This window comes from Vombatus ursinus, unplaced genomic scaffold, assembly GCF_900497805.2.
Source record: "Vombatus ursinus unplaced genomic scaffold, bare-nosed wombat genome assembly UNPS02014812.1, whole genome shotgun sequence".
Taxonomy (NCBI): domain Eukaryota; kingdom Metazoa; phylum Chordata; class Mammalia; order Diprotodontia; family Vombatidae; genus Vombatus; species Vombatus ursinus.
The window spans coordinates 4,334,812-4,361,647 of NW_020954590.1; the positions used below are offsets into that span (position 1 = coordinate 4,334,812).

A 26,836-nucleotide genomic window follows, 5' to 3' on the forward strand; every position below is an offset into this window, starting at 1 on the left:
GTAAATCCTAACTAGACATTCTACCCAACACAATGAAAACCTTCCTCTGGCTTTTGTTATTCTTTAATAGCATGTAAATACCTCTGCCGCACCTGGGCCATTCACAACCAGGGAGTTGTAACACATATCTGTAAATAGTATTTTGGCCCAAGGTACATGCATTAGTGGGATACAGGAGGATCTGATTTCTGCTTTCTACAACTAGACAAAATTATCTGCTTAGGTAACATGGACAGAATGGACAACACATCTCACTTATTTCTAATGATTAGTGGGTCTAGGCAGATTGTCTGTCTTCTTGCCCAGAGTTTAAGACATTTTGAGAATCAAAATGCTTTCAAAACCAGGGGTTGCTTAGAGAGGTGAGTCATACCAGAGATGACAAGGACCCAGGGATAAGAAAGACCTTGTAAGGTGGGAAATGTTACTGAAGGAGGTACAATCAGCAAGTAAAAGAGAAAGTCCAGGTGAGTCAAGGGGGTTCCAGAAAATTGTAACAGGCAAAGATCAAGGCAGGTGAGTGAGACACTGTGTCTGTGGGGTTCAGTAGTGGTCTATCTATCTATCTATCCATCCATCTATTTATTCTGTATCTCTCTCTCTTTCTCTGACCCTATCTATAACTACATAACTACTGAGATCTATTCCAACTCTAAAGTTCTATGATTTAGATTCCATTGTATAACATGGTACCTACTTACTATCTCTATAACCTTTCCTGACTTGTTTAACTTACCTGGATCTTCTCTTACATGCATGTACACATAGATACACATACATTCAACTAAAATTAATCTGTAATCTCATTACTGAAGATGTGCAGATTTAACTATTATATATAAAATATGCATTTATACATACATGAATATGTATGCACGTATACATGTGTGAGTGCATGTGTATATATATATATGTGTATATGCACACATAATATGTTAAAAGAACTCAAGACTTGAGGGAGTAAGTACCCCAGTTTGTGGGGGGTATATCCATTGCGATGAACTTATAGGAGGACGTGAATAAGAATATAAAGTTGGGCAAGCATAGGTTACAATCTGCAAATCTTCATTAATGAGATCGCAGAATTATTTGGGTTGAATGTGTATTTATATGTGTGTGTCTGTATGTTTGTGTGCATGTAAGAAGAGGTCCAGATAAGTTAGATGAAGGCTATAGAGGTAGTAAGTAGGTACAGTGTCATACAACAGAATCGGATACACAGAATTTGAGAATTGGAATGGATCTCAGGAGCTACCTAGGCCAATCTATCTATGAAAGGAATCTTTACTATACCCCACCTGACAGATGTAATATACTATGTAATATATGAATACGTAATATTCACATCCAACATATGCTATGAATATACAAAGAATTATACAATATAGATAGGAAATTAATACTGAGCAAGAGAGGTAACTTCATAGATACATTCTTCTGTTTGGGTTTCTCTCTCACCCTAATTCAAAGATTTAGAATGAAAGACAATTCTCTATAACATACTGTGACAAATAATTCTTATTCTTTTACCAGAGAGCACCTAAAATAGACCCAGAGGGGAAGAGGATTCTGCACTATTAAGAATATTGGCTCTGAAGTAAAGAGGAGGTTCAGAGAAGAGACCAGATGTAGAAATAGGTCCAGGAAAAGATAATTTTTCTAGTTTAATGAAGAAAGGCAGGATAGAAAGAGGGGTAGGTTTGGAATTAGAAAGACCTGGGTTAAAGTCCTACCTCTGACTCATACTGCGCAACCATTGTCAAGTAAATCAATTTATCAGTGCCCTAGGAAATTATTTAAGACTACATTTTATAGACAAGTTGCTAATCTAGATGATTGGAAGAAGTTCCTTCTATTCATGGCGTCCATAGCCTAGGACAAAAAAAAAAAAAAGAATAACTGTGGGAGATCTCAATCAATATTCAGGAACTTTAGGTCTTGATCCTGTCACAATAACAGATAGGATCAATCAGGGAGAAGGGCATATTTAAAGAGTATATACATCATGTGATCCTACAGAGTGTTAGAATCTTTTGGGAAGGGATGGAGGGTGAGAAGGAAGTAAAAGACAGAAAAAGGAAAGGAAGGAAGCAAAGAAGGCCAAGATTAGAAGGAATGGAATCATAGGCATAATTAAGAAAAGGAAGAGGAAATATAAGTTATAGGAAAGGAAAGCGTAGCAGAGGAGGGGTTAGACAAAGAAGGAAGAGACAACAAGCCACAAAGAAGGGCAGCCTTAGAAGTTACTGAGACAAAGAGATAATAGCATCCTTTTGCATTTTCATAAAGTTTTTTATTGTTTTCAAAGTACTTCCCATACCTCACTAGATTCTCACAGAAACACTACTAGGTAAATCAAAAGCAGAGAGAATAAATAGAACGATGTGGGGGATTTGAACTAAATATTTCCAAATTTAGCCCATGACTTTGCTTGTTGAAAAACTGGATGTGGGACTTGAGTTGTTATGACAGTACATTCTGGAAGAAAAGGTGAAAGAGTAGTCTATTCACCTTCTGACCACATATTTCTAATTTAAAATCAAGCCAGGCCAAAACAGGTCGACTGTATTTAGTGGTCTCTATTGACAACTTGTAAAGACATACAGTGAAAAGAAACTTATAGGAAAGGGATTTGTGTGTCCTGTGTAAATACATTTACTATCAAAACTTACCCTTTTTACTGATTAAATGAAATAACGTATGTAAAACACTTTGTAAATCTTATAAAGTCCTATATAAATGCTAGCTATACTAATAATTATTAATATCATCACTATCATCACCATTATTATTGTTGTTATCATTATAATTATTACTTTTGATTGTGTCCATGTCAGCCTAACAATTAATTCCTGGGCAGACCTCCAGAAATCACCCCTTTGGATTTGCTACATAGAGAGTCAATTGCCACTATTTATAAACAAATATGACAATTCACTCTCATTGAAGTAATTTGTCTAACACCACTTCAAAGCAAACTCTCCCAAGAAACCACCAATACATTTTTAAGTTACTATGAATTCCTTGGGTTATAAGACTACATCCAAGCTATTAATTTCCTATTTGTGTGACCTTAAATCTTAGTCACTTAACTTTTATGGGAGTTTCTTAATCTATAAAATGAGAAGATGATCTCTACTGTGTCTTCAAGCTCTAAATTCTATCATCTTATTATATTAAAAATAATACTTCCATTATTCTAGCATTTCTTATCTGATTTTAGGGACAAATGAAGCTTCTGTCTAAAGAGAAGAATGGAGACATAACATGAAGAGGGAAGCTCAAATATCTTCTTTGAGGAAGAAGGAAGATAGTCTCAGGGCAGAGAAAGATGGGACGTGACAGAGTTACCTTAAGAAGACCCTTTAGGAGCCTCTGTTTTCACATAATTAAAAGGGAAAAAAACAATTCATCCCCGCACACCAAGAAGGGGTACTGATGACACATTATTTATTAATATCTTCAACTCCTTGGAAATGGAGACTGCATAGAGAAGTAGAATCATCCATCTTCCAATTATTTTGGATTTACTAAACTGTTCCAATTCTCTACTGTATTTATTGTTAGATACGTTCCATGGAAGGCCAGAAGGATGAAGTTGAAAAATGTGAGATTGCAAAATTAAGGAGTAAGGTTAATTTTTCATCTCCTTATCTGCTCATTCATTAAACACAGCTGAAAAACTTCTAAATTTAAAATTGTAAAGTAATAAAGGAATACTTTTCAAAATTTATCAAAACTACTGGCTAGCTGGGAGGGATGAGATGCCAACATGACATACTCGACCAGGTGCTCATGTGTCTCAGTAGGCCTTGAAGAGTTGCTGCTGAAGCAACAGTCTTACTTTCACAACCGATGCTCTACAATTCAGATTTTCTTTTAGGGAATTTATCATGGAAACATATTCTCCCTAATGCTTGAAAAACATACTACAAGACAGTCCCAATAAAATTCTTAAGCGTATTTAGCAACAAATATTTATATTCTGAAATAAAAAATGAGCCTTACACTCACAAATCCCACAGCTTGGAAATGTATATGATACACAACATTTAACCTGTCAGCAGCCTCATTAGTGTCATTGAGTAGGATCTGGCAATCAGTAGATGGTGTGTTCTACACGTGTTTACATTTTAAAATGCTCTTAAAATAGCTCCACTATGGAGCTACGTAAAGCAGTGGACAAATGGAATTCAGTTTAAACTTGCAGATGTTCCTCGAATCATCTCTGAATTCAATTACTCTTCGAGGAGTACTCTTCAAGCAAACAGATTTAGTAGTAAACTTGTAAATAAAAGCAGTAAGAAAAAGTAGTAAACTTGTAAATAAAAGAAAAGCAGAGTGGGGGAGGGGGGAGAATCTTTTGAATATTAACACCAATATTGAAGCAATATGAGACAAATATGCTAAAAGATTGGTGGGCCTTTTAAAGTCACTGGACTCTTATGGCAGGTATTCCCTATTTGGATCGTACCTGTTATAACTGTCTATACTGGCTATTAAGACATTTTTATAAACTGCAAGAAATATGTGAGCTATTACAAGATATAATTCTGAAAAACAGACTTCTATGTAAGAAGCCAATTTAGGAAGAAAACAACATAAACAATAGTAACTTGTGTGCTCAAGTGAAGCATCTTTTTAATTTTGAGTAATGAAGATGTCAAGCCAAATGCTAGAGTAGTTTAACTTAATTAGGTGGCCTATTTTTCCAAGCAGCCTTTCATTTCCCATTGAAAACTCAGCTTGTAGGCAAGACAACAAGAGCAATTTTGTCTGTAATGAATACCTCTGGGATTGCACAGAGTAATCATTTGAATGTTACACTGAAGACTGGTTTGAGTAACTAGTTTGGGCTTGTTGAGATGCCAGACTCTGTTAGGCTAACTAGATTAATCAAAGCATGGCAGTTTTATCATTTTACTGGGTCAAAGTTCACAAGGTCAAGTCGATGTTCCTTCTGGAGCCTCTGCCAAAAGGAAGGTTGTTTTAATTTGTAGTTCAAATTCATGTCATGATCATAGATATCTTATGGACCAAAAGAAAAAAAAGGTATTTTAAATAAAGTACCCTTAAAATGTGTTGCCTTGACTATTTCTTCAGCTTATATCTCCTAATCCATCTAGCTCCCAAACGGTGAGTGAATTTCCTTGTCAGGAAAGTACATCATTATACTGTTTCTCAAATCTAAATCTGTATTACATATATGCATATATATCTACACATATATAAATGTATATAATTACAATGCAAATGTTAAAGATACCTCTGCAGAAAAGGAACTTGGAAATGTTTTTCTTATGTGTATGTATGTGTGTCATACTTGAGGTTACGGTATTTCTGTTGCACATACTGATTTCTAATCATTATTTAAAATGTCTGATACTATAACTTTATAATATCATATGTATGTATATATCTGCAGCCTTTGTAATATTGATATATCAAATTCAAAGGAGTCTGGTAAAACCAAATATTTGTTAGATTCCAACAAACAAAATTAAAAGGAGTTTATTCTGTATTTTATTACTCTTGATCTTGAGGCTAAATAAGAAACAGAACCAGAGATAGAGAAGCAGTGATACTCAGCCATTTAAAAACTTTATGGGAAGCATAATAATGAATGTTGGATGAAATGAATGAAAAAACATAGCCTAAAACATTATTTCTGGCCAAGATATAAAATATGCAGGAAAAAGTATAACTTCCAAAATTAGGTTAACAAAGGCTAATTAATTAAGCACGTATACAATGACAAACTCCTCTTAAACCCACATATTCATGAAGAGATACATTTAGTCCTCAATTTAATCTAAACAGCACTAGGATGGTCTCACTTTTTAAAAAATTTTTGTCTTTATACCCATAGTGTTTAGCACAGTAAATAGTAGATGCTTAATAAGTGCTTGTCAAGAGTGAATTGTTTCTATTTTTCTTTCGTTGTATGATGGGCCTCACAAAATAATTTTCACATCATCATTGAAGTAGGCTTCCCTTAGCAATCGGTATACATAAGTACCTACAATGCAGGTGGGAGGCAGCAAGGTACTGTCCAGAGAGAGCTCTCAGTGTCAGTCAGGCAGATCTGGATTCAGGCATCATCTCTGACACAAACTAGCTGTGTGACCCTTTGCAAGCCTTATTTTGCAAACCTGCAAACCTTAATTTCTCAGTGTTCCACATAACTTTCTAAGAGTCTGTATAGGAAAAAGAGGTGGTGACTTGAAATGGTAGAAGATCTCCACCACAAGTGCACCATATTGAAGAAATTACAGGTGTAGTCAAATAATAATGCCCATGTCTCATATTTGAGATTTTTGAATAATTATAAATTCACAAAATTAAAATAATTTTAAGTTGTCATGATTAGCTTAAGAACTTCTCTAATTAAATAAAAATGTTTTTTATCCACCTCATTACTATTTACTTATGGAAGGGCACCAGGTGGTGCAGAAGGGCAGTGGAGTCAGGAAGACTCAAATTCCTGAGTTCAAATCTGCCTGAGACACTTACTATCTGGGTGACCCTGGGCAAGTCATTTAACCCTTTTTGCCTCAGTTTCCTTACCTGTAAAATGATCTAGAGAAGGAAATGGTTAACTACCCCAGTATCTTTGCCAAGAAAACCCCAGTGGGGTCACAAAGAGTCAGACGTGACTGAAATGACTGAACATCAAAAAATTTACTACACAATGATACTCAGTTTGGGGAAAAAAACACATTGAACAATCAACTTTTTAGAAAGAAATCTAATTCAGGGCCAAGATTAAATGATTTTTCCCTTATTTTTTTTTATTTTTCTAACACACTAGCCTGACATAAGATAAATATAATTTCTGGAGTCACTGAAGTTAGCATTAGAGCTAGCTCTAAGTTATATACACCAACTGCTCTGCTAGAATCTTCCATCTTTCTCGTCCAAGAGCTCAGTCAGATACTCACATTCAAAATTCAGAGACCCAAATTCTAGCATCCCCTCTGATCAAACTCCAACTTAGCTGTTTTGAAAAGTGAACTGGATCTAATATATATATTTTTAAAAGCTTTACTCAAAAGAATGCAGAATGTAGTTTTAGCAAGGGTAGACAAGTAACTAGATCTGCTTAATTTCTTTTTAGTCAGATTATGTGAATTCTCCACAGTCTATCTGACAGTAAGGAATAAGGGATTCTCTAGATCCACTTCAATGAAAGAAAGTTTGGGGTTTTGTTGTCATTATTGTTGTTCTTATTTTTTTAAACTAGAGAATCATGCTTCCTAAGCTTCTTCATGCTATGAAAATGAAATATGTTGCTACCATTTCAGAAGGCCCACCTAGATAAAGCAAGATCCCATGCCTGTGGGATTGATTAATTGTCCACAACTGGCTCATGTGGAGATCTATTCATAAGAGAAACCCTAACCACTGGAAGAGTCCAATTTGCTTTTTCCCAAGCACGGTTGTATCCTGACATATAGGTTGGGAAAAAGTAGCCTTGACCACTAGAACAGAAACCAATACAAATGAAGTGATAAAGGGTACATAACATGAGAAATAACCTCTGTCTATTGCACTTGGAGTCAAAAAGCCTGGCTTTGAGTCTTGGTTATAATCACATGCAGACATCATAAAATGACTTCACCCTCCCTCCTAGACCTCAGTTTAATCATCTCTAAAATGAAGGGTTCAGACTAGGTGATTTCAACAAGCTCTTCCAACCCTAAGATTCTGTGATCTTGTATTTCCCAGTCTAGAAAGCTGATCAACTCACTAACATTTTTCAGCTCCCTCTATTGAGTGAATCACTTAGAAAGAAAAAAAAAATTCAGTAATGAACTGCATGCATTTCTTAAATAACATGAGACCTCTTCCATTTGTATAACTCAATCCCCTGGAAGAATAAGTTAAAATGGTTATAACTGAACACTAAGAGGTCACCACAATTAGAAGTATTATAAAGCAATGTGGTAAATGTTCTAAGAATGAAATCCAGAGAGCGGTAGAAATGTCATGTGTTTTTATTACATAGTTGGCAGGCATATCATGGGTGGTGTAATTAATTTAAAAGCTGCCTACCAACTACAGAATTAGATCCAAAAAAGGCTTGTGTACTCTAGCATAAGAAGTATAGAATGCATGCAGTAGAGAGTAGTGCCAAACAGCCCTTTGGGACTGTCTAAAAGAATATCATTAATTTTTACAGTATACTTACACTCCTGGCTCAGTTCCAGCAATGGCTTTCTATAAAAATCATTTCAAGTATAGAATTATGCTATTTGCTTGCAGCAACATCACAGGAGCAGTAGTGTGCCATATGTTGCTACTTAGCAACTTAGTCTATAAGTCCCAGAGCATGTACGGATTTGAAAATTGAACAGAAATTATAATTGTTGAGTGATGCTGTGAGGCAAGTTGTCTAAGATTACCAAACTATGCAGATGTTTGATGTTATGTAGGAAAAAGAACAAAACTATTTTTTTTAGCTGCAGGATGACTGAAGTCTTATTTATGTTAGCCTAAAGGGGATAAATTGATTAAAATTCCCTGAAATAATACCAGGTAATGGTTTTGTGAAAATACCATATTACAGTTGGAAAAAAGGCAAAGGGGAAGGGGGAGAAGACCTCAAGCGTAAATTCTGCTAAGATTATTCAGTGACTTTAATTTGTAAACTTAATTTCTCCCAGTGTATGAACTATTTTACACTAACTGAATTCTTAGCAAAGCTCAATTTTTAAAAAATACTTTCAGAAAAAGGGTAAACTATTAAAAGAAAATGAATTGGTTTCTGGCTTAGAAACCTACCATCGTTTTCGAAAATATAAAAAAAAATCATTTGGGATTGTTTTTTCCTTGGTAAATGAGATCACTGGTATTTAAAATGTGCTTGGTGAATACACAGCATAAAAATTTAAAGCTCAAAATGTTGTTTGATTTTTAGACTGATGCTTAAATTATCCATGGTGCTTCCATTAAAAATCTAGGGGGTAGTGCTAGGGGAAGCAGAAAGCATATATCAGCTGCAAATTTACAAGGCTTTCTTCAAAACTCTTCAAGACCAACCTAATGATTCTCTGAAAGGTAGCAGCTGCTTTATAACAGTAATCATTCACTGAGTTTGTGTTTCTACTGTTTCAAACAAATTCAATTAGCCCCTGCACTTCAAAACCCTAAAGGCACAAATGAGATGACATGAGGTTGCTTTAATCTAATAGTAATACTAAACTTGTCAGTACAGTTTGGGGATTGATGGTTAGAAAAAAAATTAATAATAACATTTTTCATTTTTTAATCAAACAATTCCATTCACAAGCACCTATGGATCTTAGAGCATTTTTATCTGATGAATTCAGTCACATGAGAATCCTAAATGCAAAATTAAGGCTTCCAAAGGCATTCTCATGATCATTACTACAACAGACCAAAAAAAGAATGGAGTCTAGAGATATGGAAAACCCAAATACCGTTTTTGGTTGAATCCTAAGTGTTTACTTAAAAACACTGTTGATCAAAGAATGGAAGTTTCAAAACAATTGTTGTATGACATTTTCACAGCCTATCTCTGGTCAATTTTTAAAGATACAATAGGATTACAGGATCATAGATTTAAAATTGGAAACTACCTTATTCAGATAGAGAGGGTAGGTATTTAAAATCACTGTATATGAATTCATATTTCTGCTGTTCTGACTTAGACTTAAAACTGAAATGACTCTACTACTGCTATAAAATACAAGGAGCAGAAGGTCCACATGATGATTATATTCAATTCTTCCTCGTTTTTTTCCCCCTCTTTCCCATATTACTGTTATTTTGCATCGTATGTACAGTCTGGGAGAGTTCTAATCAGTACACTTTGCTCCTTAATTTTCTCTCTGGACCAAAGACTAAATTTAAGTATATGACAAACAAAGAACCAAGCATTTCTTTTAAAAGTATAAATGTCCCTTTTGTTTCCATTGTATTTTTGTCATCGTTGTTTCTCTTGACTAAATGCTTTGCCAACTCTTTCCAGCAAAATGGATTCAACCATGCCCTTGACGGGCCTCATCATATTATATATTTTGGCCTAGAAGTGAAAACCTCACAGTAGATTTTGAGAGAATCATTACAGTACTGCTGATGGTTTCACTCTTGGCAAACCTTCTCCAGCCATATGATTTCTGCTTTAAATGCAACACTTGGTCTAAAACTGGCCTAACAGTGGATAATTAAAGCTATTTGTGACATGTGCAGCTTATAATGATTAACTTGTCTGCAGTCAGGAGCACAAATAACCTGCACCTGTAAAGACTTTATTTCCTAAAGGTAAAACAACTGTTTAGGAAAGATCATGCTGGCAAAACAGCTGCTTGCATTCTGGAGAGGAAACAAGGTAGCATCTTTCAACAAACGCCAACTCCGGTGTTTTATCAGCTCTATCTCATTAACTGGAAACAAGGCTTAAATGCTTTGTTTATAAATTATGATTATTCCTGATTGCAGCAGTTACTGATAGTGCCACTCATTTGCAATGCAACTCTTTGAATTTGTTTAATTACAATTTGAAACAAGGCAGAGAAGATTAATTAACCCACCTGGCTTGCTGGCACATAGTCCTGGCTCGGCTCTGTCATACTCATATACATGTTCTCACCGTCAAACTGCGAATGAAATAATAGTAAACATTCAGCAATCTTGAATGTTTTTCTACATCGACTGGAAAACAGTAACCATAAAAATATACTGCAGCCTGGAATATGGGAAACCTGTCATTCGCTGAGCCCATCTTGCCTTTGATGTTCCTGTTGTCATCCTCATTGACCCTGGATGTCAGTGATTGGGAATAATTAGTGGTCTAGTAATTACAGCAAGTAAGCACGAAATGAATGGTTTCCTTTCATCTGCAATCTGTTTTAAAACAAAATGGCTCATTTTGTTCACCCTGTCTACATATTGCTGTTTGGTTGTAATGAAGGATTAAATGAATGGCACGCTTTCTGACAAGAGGAGATGAAAATGGAAAATGTACTGAGGCACAGCTCAATGGATTCTAACTTTAGATCTGAGAAATGAACAAGTGCTGACTTTTCAAAACAAATTAAAACTGGTCTCAGCAGAAGACTCAAGTGAAATGTAGATAAAAAAATTTTGTGTTATATATTATATATATACATATATATGTAATATGTATGTATATACATTATATACACATATATACAATATTTGGATAGAGTAAGTGGCAAATAATTGTGGGGAAGAATTACAATTGGTTAATACATAAAATTTAGAATATGCCACCTTAGTTGTTAAATCTATCCTTCCCAAATTACCCAGTTGTAATCTGGGTAAACAGGTTCTGTTTACCAAAATCTGGAAAACACAATGTGCCCAATGATTAGGGAATGATTGACCAAATTAGAATGTTACTAACCAAATGGTATATTAATGGTCTGCAAGGAAGGACTGAAATGAAAAACTTCACAGAAAAGTGCTTACTTGTATGAAGTGATGTAATGTTGAGAAGCAACACAACTTTGGTCAATTATAATGGTTAGTGTTAAATACCACATTATCAAAGTTAAATGTAAGCTCTTTGAGGGCAGGAACTGTTTCACTTTTTACTTTGTATCCCCAGTACCTAGTAGAGTATCTGCTACATAGCAGGTGCTTAACAAAGGCTTGTAGACTGATTTAAAGGACATTCCCTTTCTTTCTGTTAATAATTGATAAATTGACAGTTTTTAGGCAATGTACTTTGGGGGGAGTTGTATAGATTTTTTGAGGGGGGTTTCTATTATATATAGATCAACAAATATAAAAATATATCTAAATAATTCATGTGGGGCATCACAAAAGCCTTACGTTGTCTCTGTAAGCTGACTGAGTGAACAATTTGGAGGGAAGAACATGATTAGTAAGTTCAATTCAAGATACATCAAATGAAAGAGAATTTCAAATTGTTCATGAAGCAGCAGCATCAACACTAGGAAAAGGAGAAGGGTGCTAACATTCTATTCAGATTTTAGGTGGACTGCTTACACTTAATCCTCAAGCAGGCTGCAATCCCTCTACCAGTATGCTGTTATCCAGTCTCAACTTCATTGACTTGCATATATATACATTTAAAAATGAAGTATATGTTAACTGCAAACATGAAAGTACACAGTATTTTTGCTGTTATCAATAGTGATGCAAGGGAATAGCTACCTTATTAAAGTTATGTATTACAGATACATAAACACACAAACACCATTCTGATAGAAAGAATGCTTCAGTCACAGTATTTTACACTTTGTTCCTAAGTGATTGGGTTCTCTTCTAATATACAAAGCTCAAGATGTCTAAGACATTCTTAACATTACCTTGTCTCGTTCTGTGAAAAAAAAATCATAATTTGTGGGTCGTATATGATCTTAAACAGAAATACAACTAATCATGAAAGAAATGGTTGGTAGTACCATCTAGAAATAAACAGCACCTTTATAAAGGTTCAACACATATTCACTTAGGCAGATTATTCCATTGATATATGTTATCTAAGGCCAAAGTATTAAATACAAGACTAGTATGCAGCCTACAACATTCCTGGGTGGTGCCTGCACCAGGTTAAAATGTAATTGGGAAACATTTCAGAAAATAAATAAAAATACACCAAAACATACACAGTTAATATGTGGTTTTCTAAATCAATATGTAGCCTTCAGGGATCCTTATATATTGTTTAGTGGCCCCCATTTTTATTTGAATTTAACACAACTAGTCTAAGGTACCAAAAATCAAAGGACATATCTAATATTATGTTGCAAGACAGGTGAAAATATAATGTGATATTCTAATCTACCCCAATTGAAATATTTTGGTTCAACCCAATGGATGGTTGACCTCCCCACCCCACCCAAATCCTGACTAGCTGTTATATTTTATAGATCATTCTGGGACTGCAAAGATTTACTTAACATTTTTGGCATTTTCTACTCACTGTTTGACTAATATGGTTTGTTTGCAAATGTTCTTAATGTGTAGACCAAAAAGAAATATTTTAAATGTTGACAGTTCTTATGATTGTAACAGATAAAACTGAAGAGAAGTGGTTCAGTGAATTCCATATGATCTTATGCACACTATGGATCTCAGTTCCTAAACTCTCATGCCATTGAGAAAAATCTTCAAATTATGTAACAATTCAATGTTCATACTAATATGTAATTTTAAATGTTAATGTTCTTTATAAGATCATTTTTATTATAAAGTGTTATTACCTAAGCAAAACCAAACTGAGAAATGATGCTATAATATGAAAAGATATGTGGCTCTAAGAATTATTACATACTGTGATAAACATTTTGGAGCATATGATTTAGCTAGTTATTCAATTTGGAAGGAAAAAAAGCAGAAACAAGTACACAACCTTTGGGGCATAATTTTAGAACTCATTTTGAAGTGTCATAAAAACAAGCCAATTAAACAATAGGACTGGCTGAACGTCATTGTATGTAGTAGGTGATTAACAAATAGCTATTGAATTCATATTTTAACAACCAAAAATTGAGAGGCAGATTCCACTATTTACTCAAAGAAATTGCAACTCCCCTGAAATGTTATTTTTGAAAGATTATGAAACTATAATAAGATTATGGGTTTAGGGCCAGAAGACTTGAGAGGTAATCCAATCCAACTCTTTCATTTTTAAAATGGAAAAGTAAGGCTCAGAAGGGTTAGTTTCTTGCCCATATGTTCTATGTGACTTCCAACCCAGTAGGACTCTACAGGGTTAAACAGTTATTATTCTTTAAAATATGACTAATTTGGGTAAAATTTCAACATATAGGAGGAAACTGGGGACCTCAAAAATATCAGGATTAAAAAATTGACTATGGTCATATATAGCTCATTTACCTTGCATTGATGATGGGGCAGAAAAAAACAGAGAATCCTTTAGCAGATGTTTTCCTTGTCAGGATGCATGTGAAATTAAGACATTTCTTTTTTTTCTAGTAGTTTCTTGAGTGAATCAAAGTAATACTGATTTTTTGGTCTGACTTAAAAAAAAAAAAGGTTTCTTTCGGGGATATATTTCCCATGACTAATATTTTTCTCTTTTTAATGATTAAAATAATTAATGGCAAATGAATTACTACTTATAAAGTGTATTTATAATGACTGTAGATTTGGCCAAGTATCATGGTTTGTCAGCTGGAAGCAATGTTTGCTTTCATAACACTCTATACTTTTAATGTACTTATATTCTAACCTGTATTAAAATTATGTGCATGTGTCTTCTCTCTTCCAAATCAATCCCAACTTTCTTGAGGTCAGGGATCATGTTTTCTTTACGTTGGTATTTTTCACAATGTCTTCCTAACAGTACAAAATACATACTAGGCATTTAATAAATGTTAGCTGAATGAAAGAAATGACAAGGGATTTGGTTTTGGCTTGAGGACAGGTGAGACAGTTTTTGGAATGTGGCCACAAGACTATTTTAATAACAAAGATCATAGCTAACATTTCTATAGCTCTTCAAGGTTTATGAAGCACTTGACCCATATTATCTCATTTAGTCCTCAAAACATCTATGAGAAGTAGGTGATATTATTATCCCCATTTTACAGATAAGGAAACTAAGTCTAAGAGAATGTCCATAGATTGCTCAGGATCACTCATCTATAGTTAGCATCCTAAGACAAAATCTGAACTCTGGTCTTATTGAGTTTTAACAGAGTTAGCACAAAGCCACCTAGAATCCCATTCTATTTAGGAAATTGCTTCTTAAGCACTGACTCTGAAAGGCACTATGTTAAAAGAAAAAGAAATACTCCCTGTTCCTATTGAACATTCTATTGAGGGCCCTACAGCAAGGGCAGTGATTGTTAGATTGTGAGCATCTTGAAGGATTTTGTCTTATTTTGTACCTCCAGTACTTAGCACTGTGCTTGGCAGTAGTAGGTGCTTAATAAAAGTATGCTGGCTTGTTTATTTGATGGATTAGTAGATGGCTGATACAGACCTAGCTTCTAGGAAAGCCAAAGAATCTATAAGAAAACAATACATGCAAATTACTAGGTATTCAAAGTTTGGCTCTAGACTTTCCTAGAAATGATAACCATGCTATTATTTATTATGAAGTATACTAATTGCCTGGATTCAGTGATCTATGAATGAAACTAACAATCAATCCTACTGCCATATAAATTGTGTTTATTACAAAGGTGCTTATGACCACTCAAAAATATGTAAGAACAAACACAGTTCTCTTCTCTGCCCACAGAAAGGAGATGGTTATATGATTGCCTAGGTGTAAGCACAGAGGGAAAAATGGTGAAATATTGCTAACTCCTGGCCTCATAGAGCTCCTGAAAGTAGAAGAAATGCTCTTGCTTCCATGAAGACAGTGGCAGTCAACCACACAATTTGGAATCTGCATACTGGAAACTTCAGCAGGTCACACGCTGGGCCAGCACTCTCTGAATGCCTTGGCATCATGTAATTTTAGCCAATTGTCAGCAGAGATGAAAATCCTAAAATTTTGGAGCTAGAAGGGACCATACAGGTTACCTAATTCAAACCACTTACTTCAGTTATTACTATTATAGGGAAGGAAATGGACCCACTGAGAGGTAAAGCAGCTTGCCTAAGGTAGCAGGTTTTCTGATTTTAATTCAGTTCCCTTTTCCTTAGTCCACTCTAACCTGCACACTCTTATCTGGAAAAGGAAGGAAGAAAGGAAGGAAATAAACATTTATGAAGCATCCACTATGTACCAGGTACTGTGCTAAGTGCTTTACAAATATTATTTTTTTTGATCCTCACAGCACTCTAGGAGATAGATGTTATTATTATCTTCATTTTACAGTTGAGGGAATTGGGGCAGACAGGTAAAGTAGTACAGGGTCACAATAATTAGTAAGTATCTAAGGCTGGATATGAAATCAGGTCTTCCTGACTCCAGGTCCAATACTCTTATCTACTGTACTACCTAGCTAATTACCCTAATTCCTCTCCAAGGACTTTTAGACATAGCATTCAAATTCTAAATAAAGTTTTCAGTAATAATAATAATGATGATGATAATGATAATAATAGCATTTATAAAGCACCTTATAATTTGCAATACACTTTTCAAATATCTTATTTTATCCTTACATCAACTCTGGGGAATAGGTATATTACCACTGTTTGCATCTTTCTCATAGCATCAAGGTTTTCAAAGAAATAAGTCTTAACTAAAAACTAGTGACAGCAAAAGTCATGTTATCAGAGCACATAAATAACCTGGATGTACATACATATTGTAAAAAGAACCATATAATATATTACTAAACTAACATCATGACTTGCTATGCAGCTCTATTATATCAAATAAGGGGCGGGGAGAGGTGGGGTACCAGTGAGAGGATGTATGTTTATTTAGCTTCCAGCTTCAAGGCTACATGTGTTGATGCCAGATAGAGTCTTGAATCAGTTAGCCTCCATGCCGTGCACCAGTTGAATGAAATGGTAATACCAAGCACAGCACGTCATTAAAAGCAGCTCTGACTGAGGGAAGAGAGAACAGACATAGAAGAGTGTATCAATGTCCAAACAGAAGAAAGTGGGAGTACCACACTGGCTCTTTGTGTGACTGCATGTTAGAACCAGTGAGCCTTTGTAGCTGAACTAGAAAAATAGTAACCCTCTCAGCTGGTCTCCTGTTCATTTAAAATTGAGGACCAAATACTATTCCTCCTCCCATTCTGAACTGCATGGAGAAGTATGGGCTGAACATAAACTTGTTTGATAAGCTTAACCAGTCCACTGGGGAAAAGATGTTGCTCCAAGGCCACTCTACAGAATTGAGAGCTAATCTTGGCCCTGACTCTAAACTTTCCCGCATGAGAATAGTGACTAATTTTCCTTCTCTGAGGATGGATTTGATCTTTGCAAAAAGCCAAGAATCCTTTCAAACTGCATTTGGAGAATCAGGTAAATGATCAAAATAGGTAACTACATTTGGGGCCTAGAAACAAGATATGACCATAAAATAATGTGAATGTTGTTCTTGTGCTGCCCATAAACTATCTTTGAAAACAATGCTAAAAAGGATTTGCAAGAATGTTTTGAGCACTAGTGTCATTACTGGAATAAATGCTTCACCTCCTGCGGGAACTACTTTGAAGGGCGACGTTCTGATATGATCCGTAAAACAGTCTCATTATTTCATAACTAAACCATGTATTTCTTTTATCTTTATCATTCTGTCCTAAAGTGTAATTTATCCTATTTTAAATGATTCAGATGTATAAAGGAGAGGAGAAAAATTTCATCACAAGTAAGTGGAAGACATAAAGGGCAGTAACTACATAAATGATAAAGAGTTAGTTCTAATGAAACAGAAGCTGGAAATGCTGACAAACGTAACTTTGCCTTGGTATCATTCAATGAATGATGCTTCTGAACTTCTTTAATTCTATTGAGGGTACCACCATTCTTCCAAGTTATCCAGCTTCACAACTTGGGTATTACCCATGATTCTTCACTCTCCCTTCTCCTTTCTATTTACATAACATCTCTCACACCTGTCCCTTTCTATTCATGGGAATACAAGTATTCAGACCCTTACCCTTTCTCTCCTACATGACCACAGTAGTCTCATAATTGGTTTCTCTATTTCAAACCTCTCCTTTTCCAATGCAGCCTACAGATGGATGCCAATGTGATTCTCTTAAAGTGAAGATTCAGCCATATAATTCTCCTACTCAGTTAACTACAATGACTCCTTATTGTTAGTGGGATTAAATATAAGCTTCTCTGTTTAACTCTGAAAGTTCCTCAAAACCTGGAGTCAACCTACCTTGTTAGACATCGCTACCTTTCCCTCACTCTATGTTCTAAACAAATTGTATTTTTTTTCTATGCTTCTCATACAACACTGTTTCTTATTTCCATGCTTTTGTACTAGTTGTCCTCCCCACCTAAATATACTCTCCTTCTGCCTCTTAGAATCTCATTTTCTTCAAAACTCAGCTCAAGTGCCATCTTATAAATGAAGTCTTTCTTGATTCCCCCAATTACTAGTGCCCCTTGCCCAAATTTAGCTTGTTTTTCCTTTGAATAAATTTGAATATACTTGTTTATGGATATGTTATATTCCCATATAGAATGTAAGCTCCTTAAAGGGAGAGACTGTATCATCATCATCATCATCTTTTAAGAGGAAGCTGGTGGTGAAGTGGTTAGAGCCTGCAGTCAGGAAGTCCTGAGTTAAAATTTGAACTCAGACACTTAGCTATGTGACCCTGAGTAAGTCACTTCATCTCTATCTGCCTCAGTTTCTTCAACAGTGGTAATAATAAAATGGTGGTAATAAGAACACCTACCTCACAGGATTGCTGTGAGGATCAAATGAGCTAATATCTGTAAAGCACTTGGCACAGTGCCTGACACACAGTAAGTGCTGTATAAATGTTAGCTATGATTATTGTCATCATTATTTTAAGTATTTATGTAGCATTTAAGGTTTGAAAGTTCTTTACAAATATTAGCTCATCTGATCCTCACAACAACCCTGAGAAGTAGGTGCCTCATTTTGCAGATGGGGAAATGGAGGAGGTTAAATGACTTGCATGGGGTCATGCAGCTAATAAGTGTCCAAAAGTTCACAACTCCAGGTCCAACACTTTAGCGACTACACCATGCAGCTATTTCATTTCTATCTTTATATCACCAATATTTAGCATGCAGCTTGGTACATAATAGGTGTTTAGTAAATACTTCTTGACTGATGAAGAGAAGAAACCTTAGAAACAATTCCAAGCCTATTCTTGTGTATATAATGGAAATGACTGAAAACCAATCAAAATCCTCATTACAAAATTCTATTGGCTGACTAAACTACCAAAAGACAGAGAGGGAAATTTATACTAAATAAAATTGTGTAATGATCTATTATTTCATATGGAATTTCATATTTAGAAAATTCTACATATGCAATATATTTGTCACTTCTGCTTTCCAACTACCTATAAGGCATACAGTTATAGAACTTGGGTTTTTAGTTGAAACTTAGGTGAGCCACAGGGAAAGGAGGGCTAGTTTAGTGTCTGACTTCACTTTGTCATATTTCAGTCAAATGTTGCTGAGTCTGTATACTAAAAGAACAATTCACGAAATATACTCATATTTTCTAACACTCCTAACCTATGTTCAGTAATTTCCACACCTTATCAGCTTTCACCTCATTTACCACAGTTCCTAAATCTTATACAGATGGGGCATGAAACATCTGAGACTAATTACTTTACTTGGGTGTTGATTCTTTCATTGCTATTACAATTCCTTGGCACCCTGAGAACTTTTCATCATCTGTCATATAGGGGGAAAATGCAAAAGTCCCTTTCTGCAAAAATTTGGGTAGACAATCTAGAACAATGTGCTCAATTCTGATGATCTCAAAACCATAAAGATAATGGATTAAAGGAAAGAGGTACAGAGAAGTAAAATTGAAAAATTAGGACATTGCAGTGGCTCAAGTAATAAAAATATAAAAAAAACATACTTGTAAGTTGGCTAAGTGAATTTGGATAAAATGGAATATAATTTCTCAAAGAGAAAAAATTATTGGTAAACAGTGCAAGAACATACTGCTTAACTTTAAGATTTAAGAGGAATAATTTTAAAATTTGAAATTAAGGTATAAAGTAATTACCATGGAAAATCTAACTTATTACTGCTCAGCTCAATGTGGTTCTAACTAGTCATAATAGGATAGACCACTATGGGTCAATTATATTGTCATTAAACTGCCTTGGTTATAGAGACCTTTGATAGGACAAACAGTTAATAGAAGCAGTAGTATTTTGGTGATTTTTCAAAAACCTAGATCAGTTAAAAATATTACTTTACAATGTATACCATCCAGACATGCACCATTTTCTCTTTGATATATTTGTCATTTTCTCTTTCAGATTAAATTAAGTATTTACAGATTTTATAAGTGAAAGCCTAGTAACATTTTAACTAACTGACTGAATGCTGGAAAAATGCCTAGAAATCATTCACTCCAACTAGAGATTTATCCACCAGCATGGTATGGAACCTTTTATTTCAATTGTAAGAAATATCAAAGGTCATTTAATCCATTTTTCTATAATACAGATGTAGAGTTTTCAAAATTCTTCTAACATTCTAATGGTTGATTTTTTTTTGCCTAGCTTCCAATTCTGAGCCCACAATCTCCTATGCTTTCTCTGCTGCCTCATTTACATCTGTGTGATGATTCTAACAGTTTCCCTATTCTTACTTTATATCTTTTTGACTAATTGTCTCTCTTCCTCCAAGTTATAGTAATCCCACAAAAGCTACAGTTTTGTTCCTTGTTTTTCTTTTTGCAATTTTAATATTTATAGTGGTTCTAGTCATTTCCTTTCAGTCATCTGACCAAACATTTCATCCCTTTTTGTCATTTGCCACCTCCTTTCCCATTTGTCAATGTCTTTTTCATAGCATGGTGCATTACCTCAGATGGAATACAGTATTCTATCCATAGCCTTACTTATGTAGCCTAGAGAGAGATGATTGGTTTTCTTTGTTTTACACCCCACGAATATGCCCTGGCACGGAAATATCTGTTATTCTTTTGCATAAAACTGTAGGCAGAAACTATCATGGCAAGGTTCCAGAGGGCTTTAACTATCTACTATGGTCCTATTGGTACATTAAAATTAACCTATAATAATTTCCCATAGCCATAGCATGAACAAATGCCTAGATATAGTCCTTATTGGAAGAGAAAGACCAAAGAGTATACACCCCCAAACTTCCATCTGCTTTCAAAAGAAAAATTATATTAGCCAACATGCATGTCTTAGGCGTCTCAAGTTGAATATAAGAACACATACGCCTGGTTACTCTATGGTAGCTTTGAATTAATTTTTTTTTCTGAACACACAAAAGGAAATCATATGAGTTTCTCCCCACAATTGCATGGTACAGGTTTCTCAGCTCCTATCAAGGCTAGAACATTTATCTGCAGTGTGCTTACCTACATAGTCTAGGTTAGACTGTCAACTAAATTGAGAGGCCAGGGTAGAATTGTGAATAGAGTTTTGGACCTGGAGTCAGAAAAAAAGATGTGTTTGTCAAATCCTACCTCAAACTTACTGTCTGGGTGACTATCTGGGCAAGGTATATTACTTTTTCCAACTCTGTTTCCTCAACTATAAAATAGAGAAAATAATACATACGTAGTACTTCTGTCACCAAATTTTTATAAGGATAGAATTTAAAGTGTTTGTAAAGTACTTTGCAAATCTTAAGGTATTATATCAAGTATTATTAGCATTAATAGTTAGCATGTATGTAGTACTTCAGGTTTGCAAAATACTTCACAAATATCTCATTTGATCCTCAAAAACTGGAAGGAAGTTGTTACATTATCTTCATTTTATAGATGAAGAAACCGAGGCAGACAGAGGTTAAGTGACTTGCTCATGGTTAAATAGTAAGTTTCACAGGCTGTTTTTTCTCAGGTCTTCCTGACTCCAAGTTCAGAGATCTATTCACTGTGCCACCTATATATTGTGATAAGTTAGTGTGAGAGAGTAAACCTAGAGTCACATCTCTTACCTTACCATTTTATGTAGTGCTGTAAGAGTTAATACTATTGTCAAGGAAAGATTCCTGGACTTTAAGTCAGAAGATCTGGGCTTGCCACTTACCAGCTATGTGACTACCTCCCTGGGCCTAAGATTTCTCATTTGCTAAGGAGGGCTATTTCTCCTACTACCTATCTCAGAGGGTTGTCATGAAAATGGAATGAAATTATGTTTCGGAAATTGCTTTACAAACTATTGCATTCTGCATAAATGTAAGCCATTAAAACACGTATACACACATAGAACTCTCAGCTCCATCACCACTTGAGAAATCATGGTATATCTCATAGATATAGAACTAAGAGAAACATTAAGAGTTATCTAGTCTAACCCTCTTGTTTTACGATGAGGAAACTGAGACCGAGGAAGGTTAAATAATGTATTGTTTCAGTGTGATTTTTTTTTTTTTAATTTCTAGTCATTTCCTAAAGTGTTTCAATCTGAAGAAGGTTTGTTTTTCTCCAGGACAGACTATCCCTTAGACAATGGTTTCTTTTAACATACATACACATAGGAACTACCTTGGCACAGCCACTAGAGCATGACATTGTATCCTGAACCATTTGCAGATAAATTCATAGTATTTTAGAGATTGAGTTTGGAGTGGGCCTCTGGAACCATTTAGTTCAACCTCCTCATGTTCCAGTTGACTTTATTAAATGACTTGCTGAAGATCACTTAAGTAGCAAACATTGGACCTAAAATCTCTGACTTCTGGGTCATTGTTCTTTCCATGGTACTATGCTCCTCACCCTTACCCCCCACTTCTTGAACATATGGAACAGCTAGAGACTTCCCATTGTTAATGTTACTGTCCACAAATCAACAAACATTTATTAAGCATCTACTACGTGCTTAATATAGCTGCTGTTGGCAGCTAAGTTGCACACTGGATAGAGTCCTGGGTCTGGAGTCAGGAAGACCTGAGTTCAAATAGGATCTCAGACACTTACTAGCTGGGTGGCCCTGGGCAAGTCACTTAACCCTGTTTGCTTCAGTTTCTGTAAAATGAATTAGAGAAGGGAAATAGCAAACCACTCCAGTATCTTTGCCAAGAAAATCCCAAGCAGGTCACAAAGAGTCAGACACAGCTGAAATGAGTAAACAACAACAATAATAACATGTGCGAGGCATTGTGCTAAGCTCTGGGGATAAAAGAAAAACCAAAAACACCAGTTTCGGCTCTCATAGCCTAATGGGGGATACAACATGGAAAGACCTATATGCAAAATAGATACATACAGGATAAATTAGCAATAATCTTATAGGGAAGGAATTAGGATTAAGGAAGATTAAGAAGGGAATGCCCTATTATAGAAGATGGAACTTTTGCTGAGAACTTGAAGGAAGCCAGGAAGCAGAGATAAGGAGGGTGACTATTCCAGGTATGGGAGATGGTCAGTAAAAATGTTCAGGGTTGAGAAATGGAGTCATGTGAGAAGAAAAGCATGAAAGCAAGTGTCACTGGATAGCAGAATGCATGGCAGCGAGGAAGGCATAAGAAGACTGGAAAGTCAGTCAGGACTCAGGTTCTGAAGGACCTTTAAAAACTAAAGAGAGAAATGGCAGCTATAGCTATATAGCTACTAGATAATTTTAATATGTTGGTTCACAATGTCATGGTGCTGGGAACATTTTTCCCTCTATCATTTCCAACTACTTTATAAGACTGTGTCTTGTGAGAAAAGAGACAGTTAATGAGAACCATGGAAAGAGGTCTTGACCTTCCACGTTCTAGAGGAGTTCTAGTCTTACCTTCCTATTTCATTAATTCACTCAATTACTCAGGGCAAATCACTTATTTGGACTTCTGGTTTATTTGCAAAATGGAAAAACTATTCTCGATTATCCCTTAGGTGTATTTAAAGACCCTGGAAGAGATAATTGACTCCCTTTATTCCTTATAAATTTTCTTTGGCATTCAGTTTGGTTCTACACAATTTTTAGAAGGTTCTGGAACATGAAAAATCATTTGCTAGAAAATGTAGGGTAGCAGCATCTTGACTAGTTCCAACCTCATCTTTTCCCATTTAGCAGTTTGCTGTGATTATGTGTGAGTAAAGGAGGACTATTTCATAAAGACCTGATAATACTAATGGGTTGGGGCATGAAGTGCTTGCCTCCTGTGGAGAATTTATCCAATCCTCCCTTCCTCAATCGAGGGCATTAATAGGAGCAAAGAGAATAGGAATAATCAAGCTCAATAATACTTCATTGCCTTCAAGAGACCTTGTTAATATGTGTTTAAAATGGATTCTGACATAGCAGAAAATAAAATATAATAATATCCAAAATCTCTATAGCACATTATGGTTCAAAAAGCACTTTACATACATTATTTCATTGTTCCACACAACAGCCCTGCAAGTTATGCTGTACAAGTATTATTATCACAACTTTGCACATGAGAAAACAACATTTAAGAGGTTGCCCAGGGTCACACAGCTGATTTGTTTATCTAGACTGGGGGTTCTTATCTCATTTGACGCTCATGACAACCTGTAATTGTTTGCAATAAAGGCTTTTTTATCCTCATTTTATCCTCATGGAGGAAACTGAGACTCAAGGAGATGAAATGATGATCATAGTCATGCAGCTGATGTCAAAGAAAAGAGGGCAACATGGCTTTCCCTGCATCATACTCCCTTTCCACAAAGATCACCAAATTTCATTATCTTCTCAAAATGAAAGAGTTCAGAAGAATAGATAATTTCAAATAGTACTGACCTACCAAGATGCTGATTTGACTTTGGGATGCTTTCTATTTTTTAACAGCAAATTTATCTTTCATTTATGCTTTAATGGGCTGATATATTAAAGTCAGTTTGTACTTGCTAACTACACAATGACTATCAAAAGGGTGAAGAGGCACAAAAATTCAGTAGCATATAAGGAGAAGCCTGCAGGGCAGAATATTAAAAGTTCATCACAAATATTGCACAAAGTGTACAATTCATAGAGACAGCTAGGTGACTCAGTGGATAGAGCACTGGAACTGGAGTCAGGAAGACCTAAGTTCAAATCCAGCCTCAGACACTCACTAGCTGTGTGATCCTGGGAAAGTCACTTAACCTCTGCCTAATCCACTGGAGAAGGAAATGGTAAACCACTCCAGTATTTTTGTCAAGAAAATCCCATATGGGATCCAGGCAGAGCCAAGATGGCGGAGGAAAAGCAGTGACTTGCTAGAGCTCTCCCCCAAACACCTCCAAATACCTATAAAAATGGCTCTAAACAAATTCTAAAGCAGCAGAACCCACAAAAAAACAGAGTAAAACAAATTTCCAGCCCGAGACAACCTGGATGGCTGATCAGAAAGGTATATTGCGCCAGGCTGGGAGAGGAGCACAGTTTGGCATGGGCGCGCAGGCAGCAGCAACCCTGGAGCAGGCATCAGAGGACTGAATCACGAGCAGCTGTGGTGGTTTCCAGACTTCTCAACCCAGGAACACCAAAGGCAGCTTAGAAGGTCAGTGGGAAAAGTCTGTTACTGCGGTGAGAGAAGAAGCTAGGTTTCAGCCGCAAGTCCAGAGAGTGCCCTCGGGGCAGCGGCTGTGTCCTGAGCTTCCGGCCCACAGACTGAGGGGCAATCGAGTGGCTGATCAGAGAGGGATTGCAAGGATCTCTTTGCCAGGGCTGAGGCAGAGATCTCTTGCTTTGCCCGTGGTTGGATCTGAGTCAGAGTTCTGAGGGGTGGTCCTGGGGCGAGGAGGAGCGCTGGCATGGTAGAGTTTGTTGTGGCGGTGGAGAGGAAACACTTTGCCCCTTATCATAACACCTTGGAAGAACTGACTCTTTTCAGATCCCTAGAAGTATCTCTGAAAACAGCTGTACAAACCCCCGAAGCTTGGGACAGTACATACTCCACATTGGAAACAGACTGTTACCTCAACAAAGAGTTTAAAACTCAAGTAACTGGTTGGGATCATGAGCAAGCGGCACAAAAAGAGTCAGACTATATTATCTTACTTTGGTGACAAAGAAGATCAAAACATACAACCAGAAGAAGAAAACAAAGTCAAAGCTCCTACATCCAAAACTTCCAAGAAAAATATGAATTGGTCCCAGGCCATGGAAGAGCTCAAAAAGGATTTTGAGAAGCAAGTAAGAGAAGTAGAGGAAAAACTGAGAGTGATGCAAGAAAATCATGAAAAGCAAGTTAACAGCTTGCTAAAGGAGACCCCAAAAAATACTGAAGAAAATAACACCTTAAAAAATAGCCTAACCCAAATGCCAAAAGAGGTCCAAAGAGCCAATAAGGAGAAGAATGCCCTAAAGAGCAAAATTGACCAAATGGAAAAGGAAGTCCAAAAGATTGCTGAAGAAAATACTTCCTTAAAAATTAGAATAGAGCAATTGGAAGCTAGTGACTTTATGAGAAATCAAGACACTGTAAAACAAATCCAAAAGAATGAAAAATTAGAAAACAATGTGAAATATCTCTGGAAAAACAACTGACCTGGAAAATAGATCTAGGAGAGAGAACCTAAAAATTATTGGACTATCTGAAAGCCATGATCAAAAAAAGAGCTTAGACATCATCTTTCAAGAAATGATCAAGGAAAACTGCCCTGATATTTTAGAACCAGAGGGCAAAATAGAAATTGAAAGAATCCACTGTTCTCCTCCTGAAAGAGATCCCCAAAGGAAAACTCCTAGGAATATTGTAGCCAAATTCCAGAGCTCCCAGGTCAAGGAGAAAATATTACAAGTAGCCAGAAACAAACAATTCAAGTGTTGTGGAAACACAATCAGGATAACACAAGATTTAACAGCTTCTACATTAAGGGACTGCAGGGCATGGAATATAATATTCTGGAGGGCAAAGGAGATAGGATTACAACCAAGAATCACCTACCCAGCAAAACTAAGTATAATCCTTCAGGGGAAAAAATGGTCATTCAGGGAAATAGAGGACTTTCAAGCATTCTTGATGAAAAGACCAGAGCTGAATAGAAAATTTGACTTTCCAACACAAGACTCAAGTGGAACATGAAGAGGTAAACAGGAAGGAGAAATCATAAGAGACTTATTAAGGTTGAACTGTTTACATTCCTGAATGGAAAGATGATATTTGTAACTCATGAAACCTCTGTCAGTATTAGGGTAGTTGGAGGGAAAAAACTATATGTATGTATGTGTATATATATACATATATACACACACACACACACACACACACACACACATATATGTATAGATAGATAGATAGATAGATAGATAGATAGATAGATAGATAGATA

At 35.8% G+C, this 26,836-nt stretch overlaps 1 protein-coding gene across 1 annotated transcript in view; it reads right to left on the reverse strand.

Moving 5' to 3' along the window:
* LOC114053720 (thymocyte selection-associated high mobility group box protein TOX) overlaps nt 1–26,836 on the reverse strand; it is a 371,079-nt gene that overhangs the window by 179,965 nt on the left and 164,278 nt on the right. Inside the window, exon 2 of the mRNA XM_027876850.1 lies at nt 10,557–10,622. Within this exon, the coding sequence (XP_027732651.1) occupies nt 10,557–10,622 (66 nt within the window). The remainder of the gene's footprint in view (nt 1–10,556; nt 10,623–26,836) is intronic.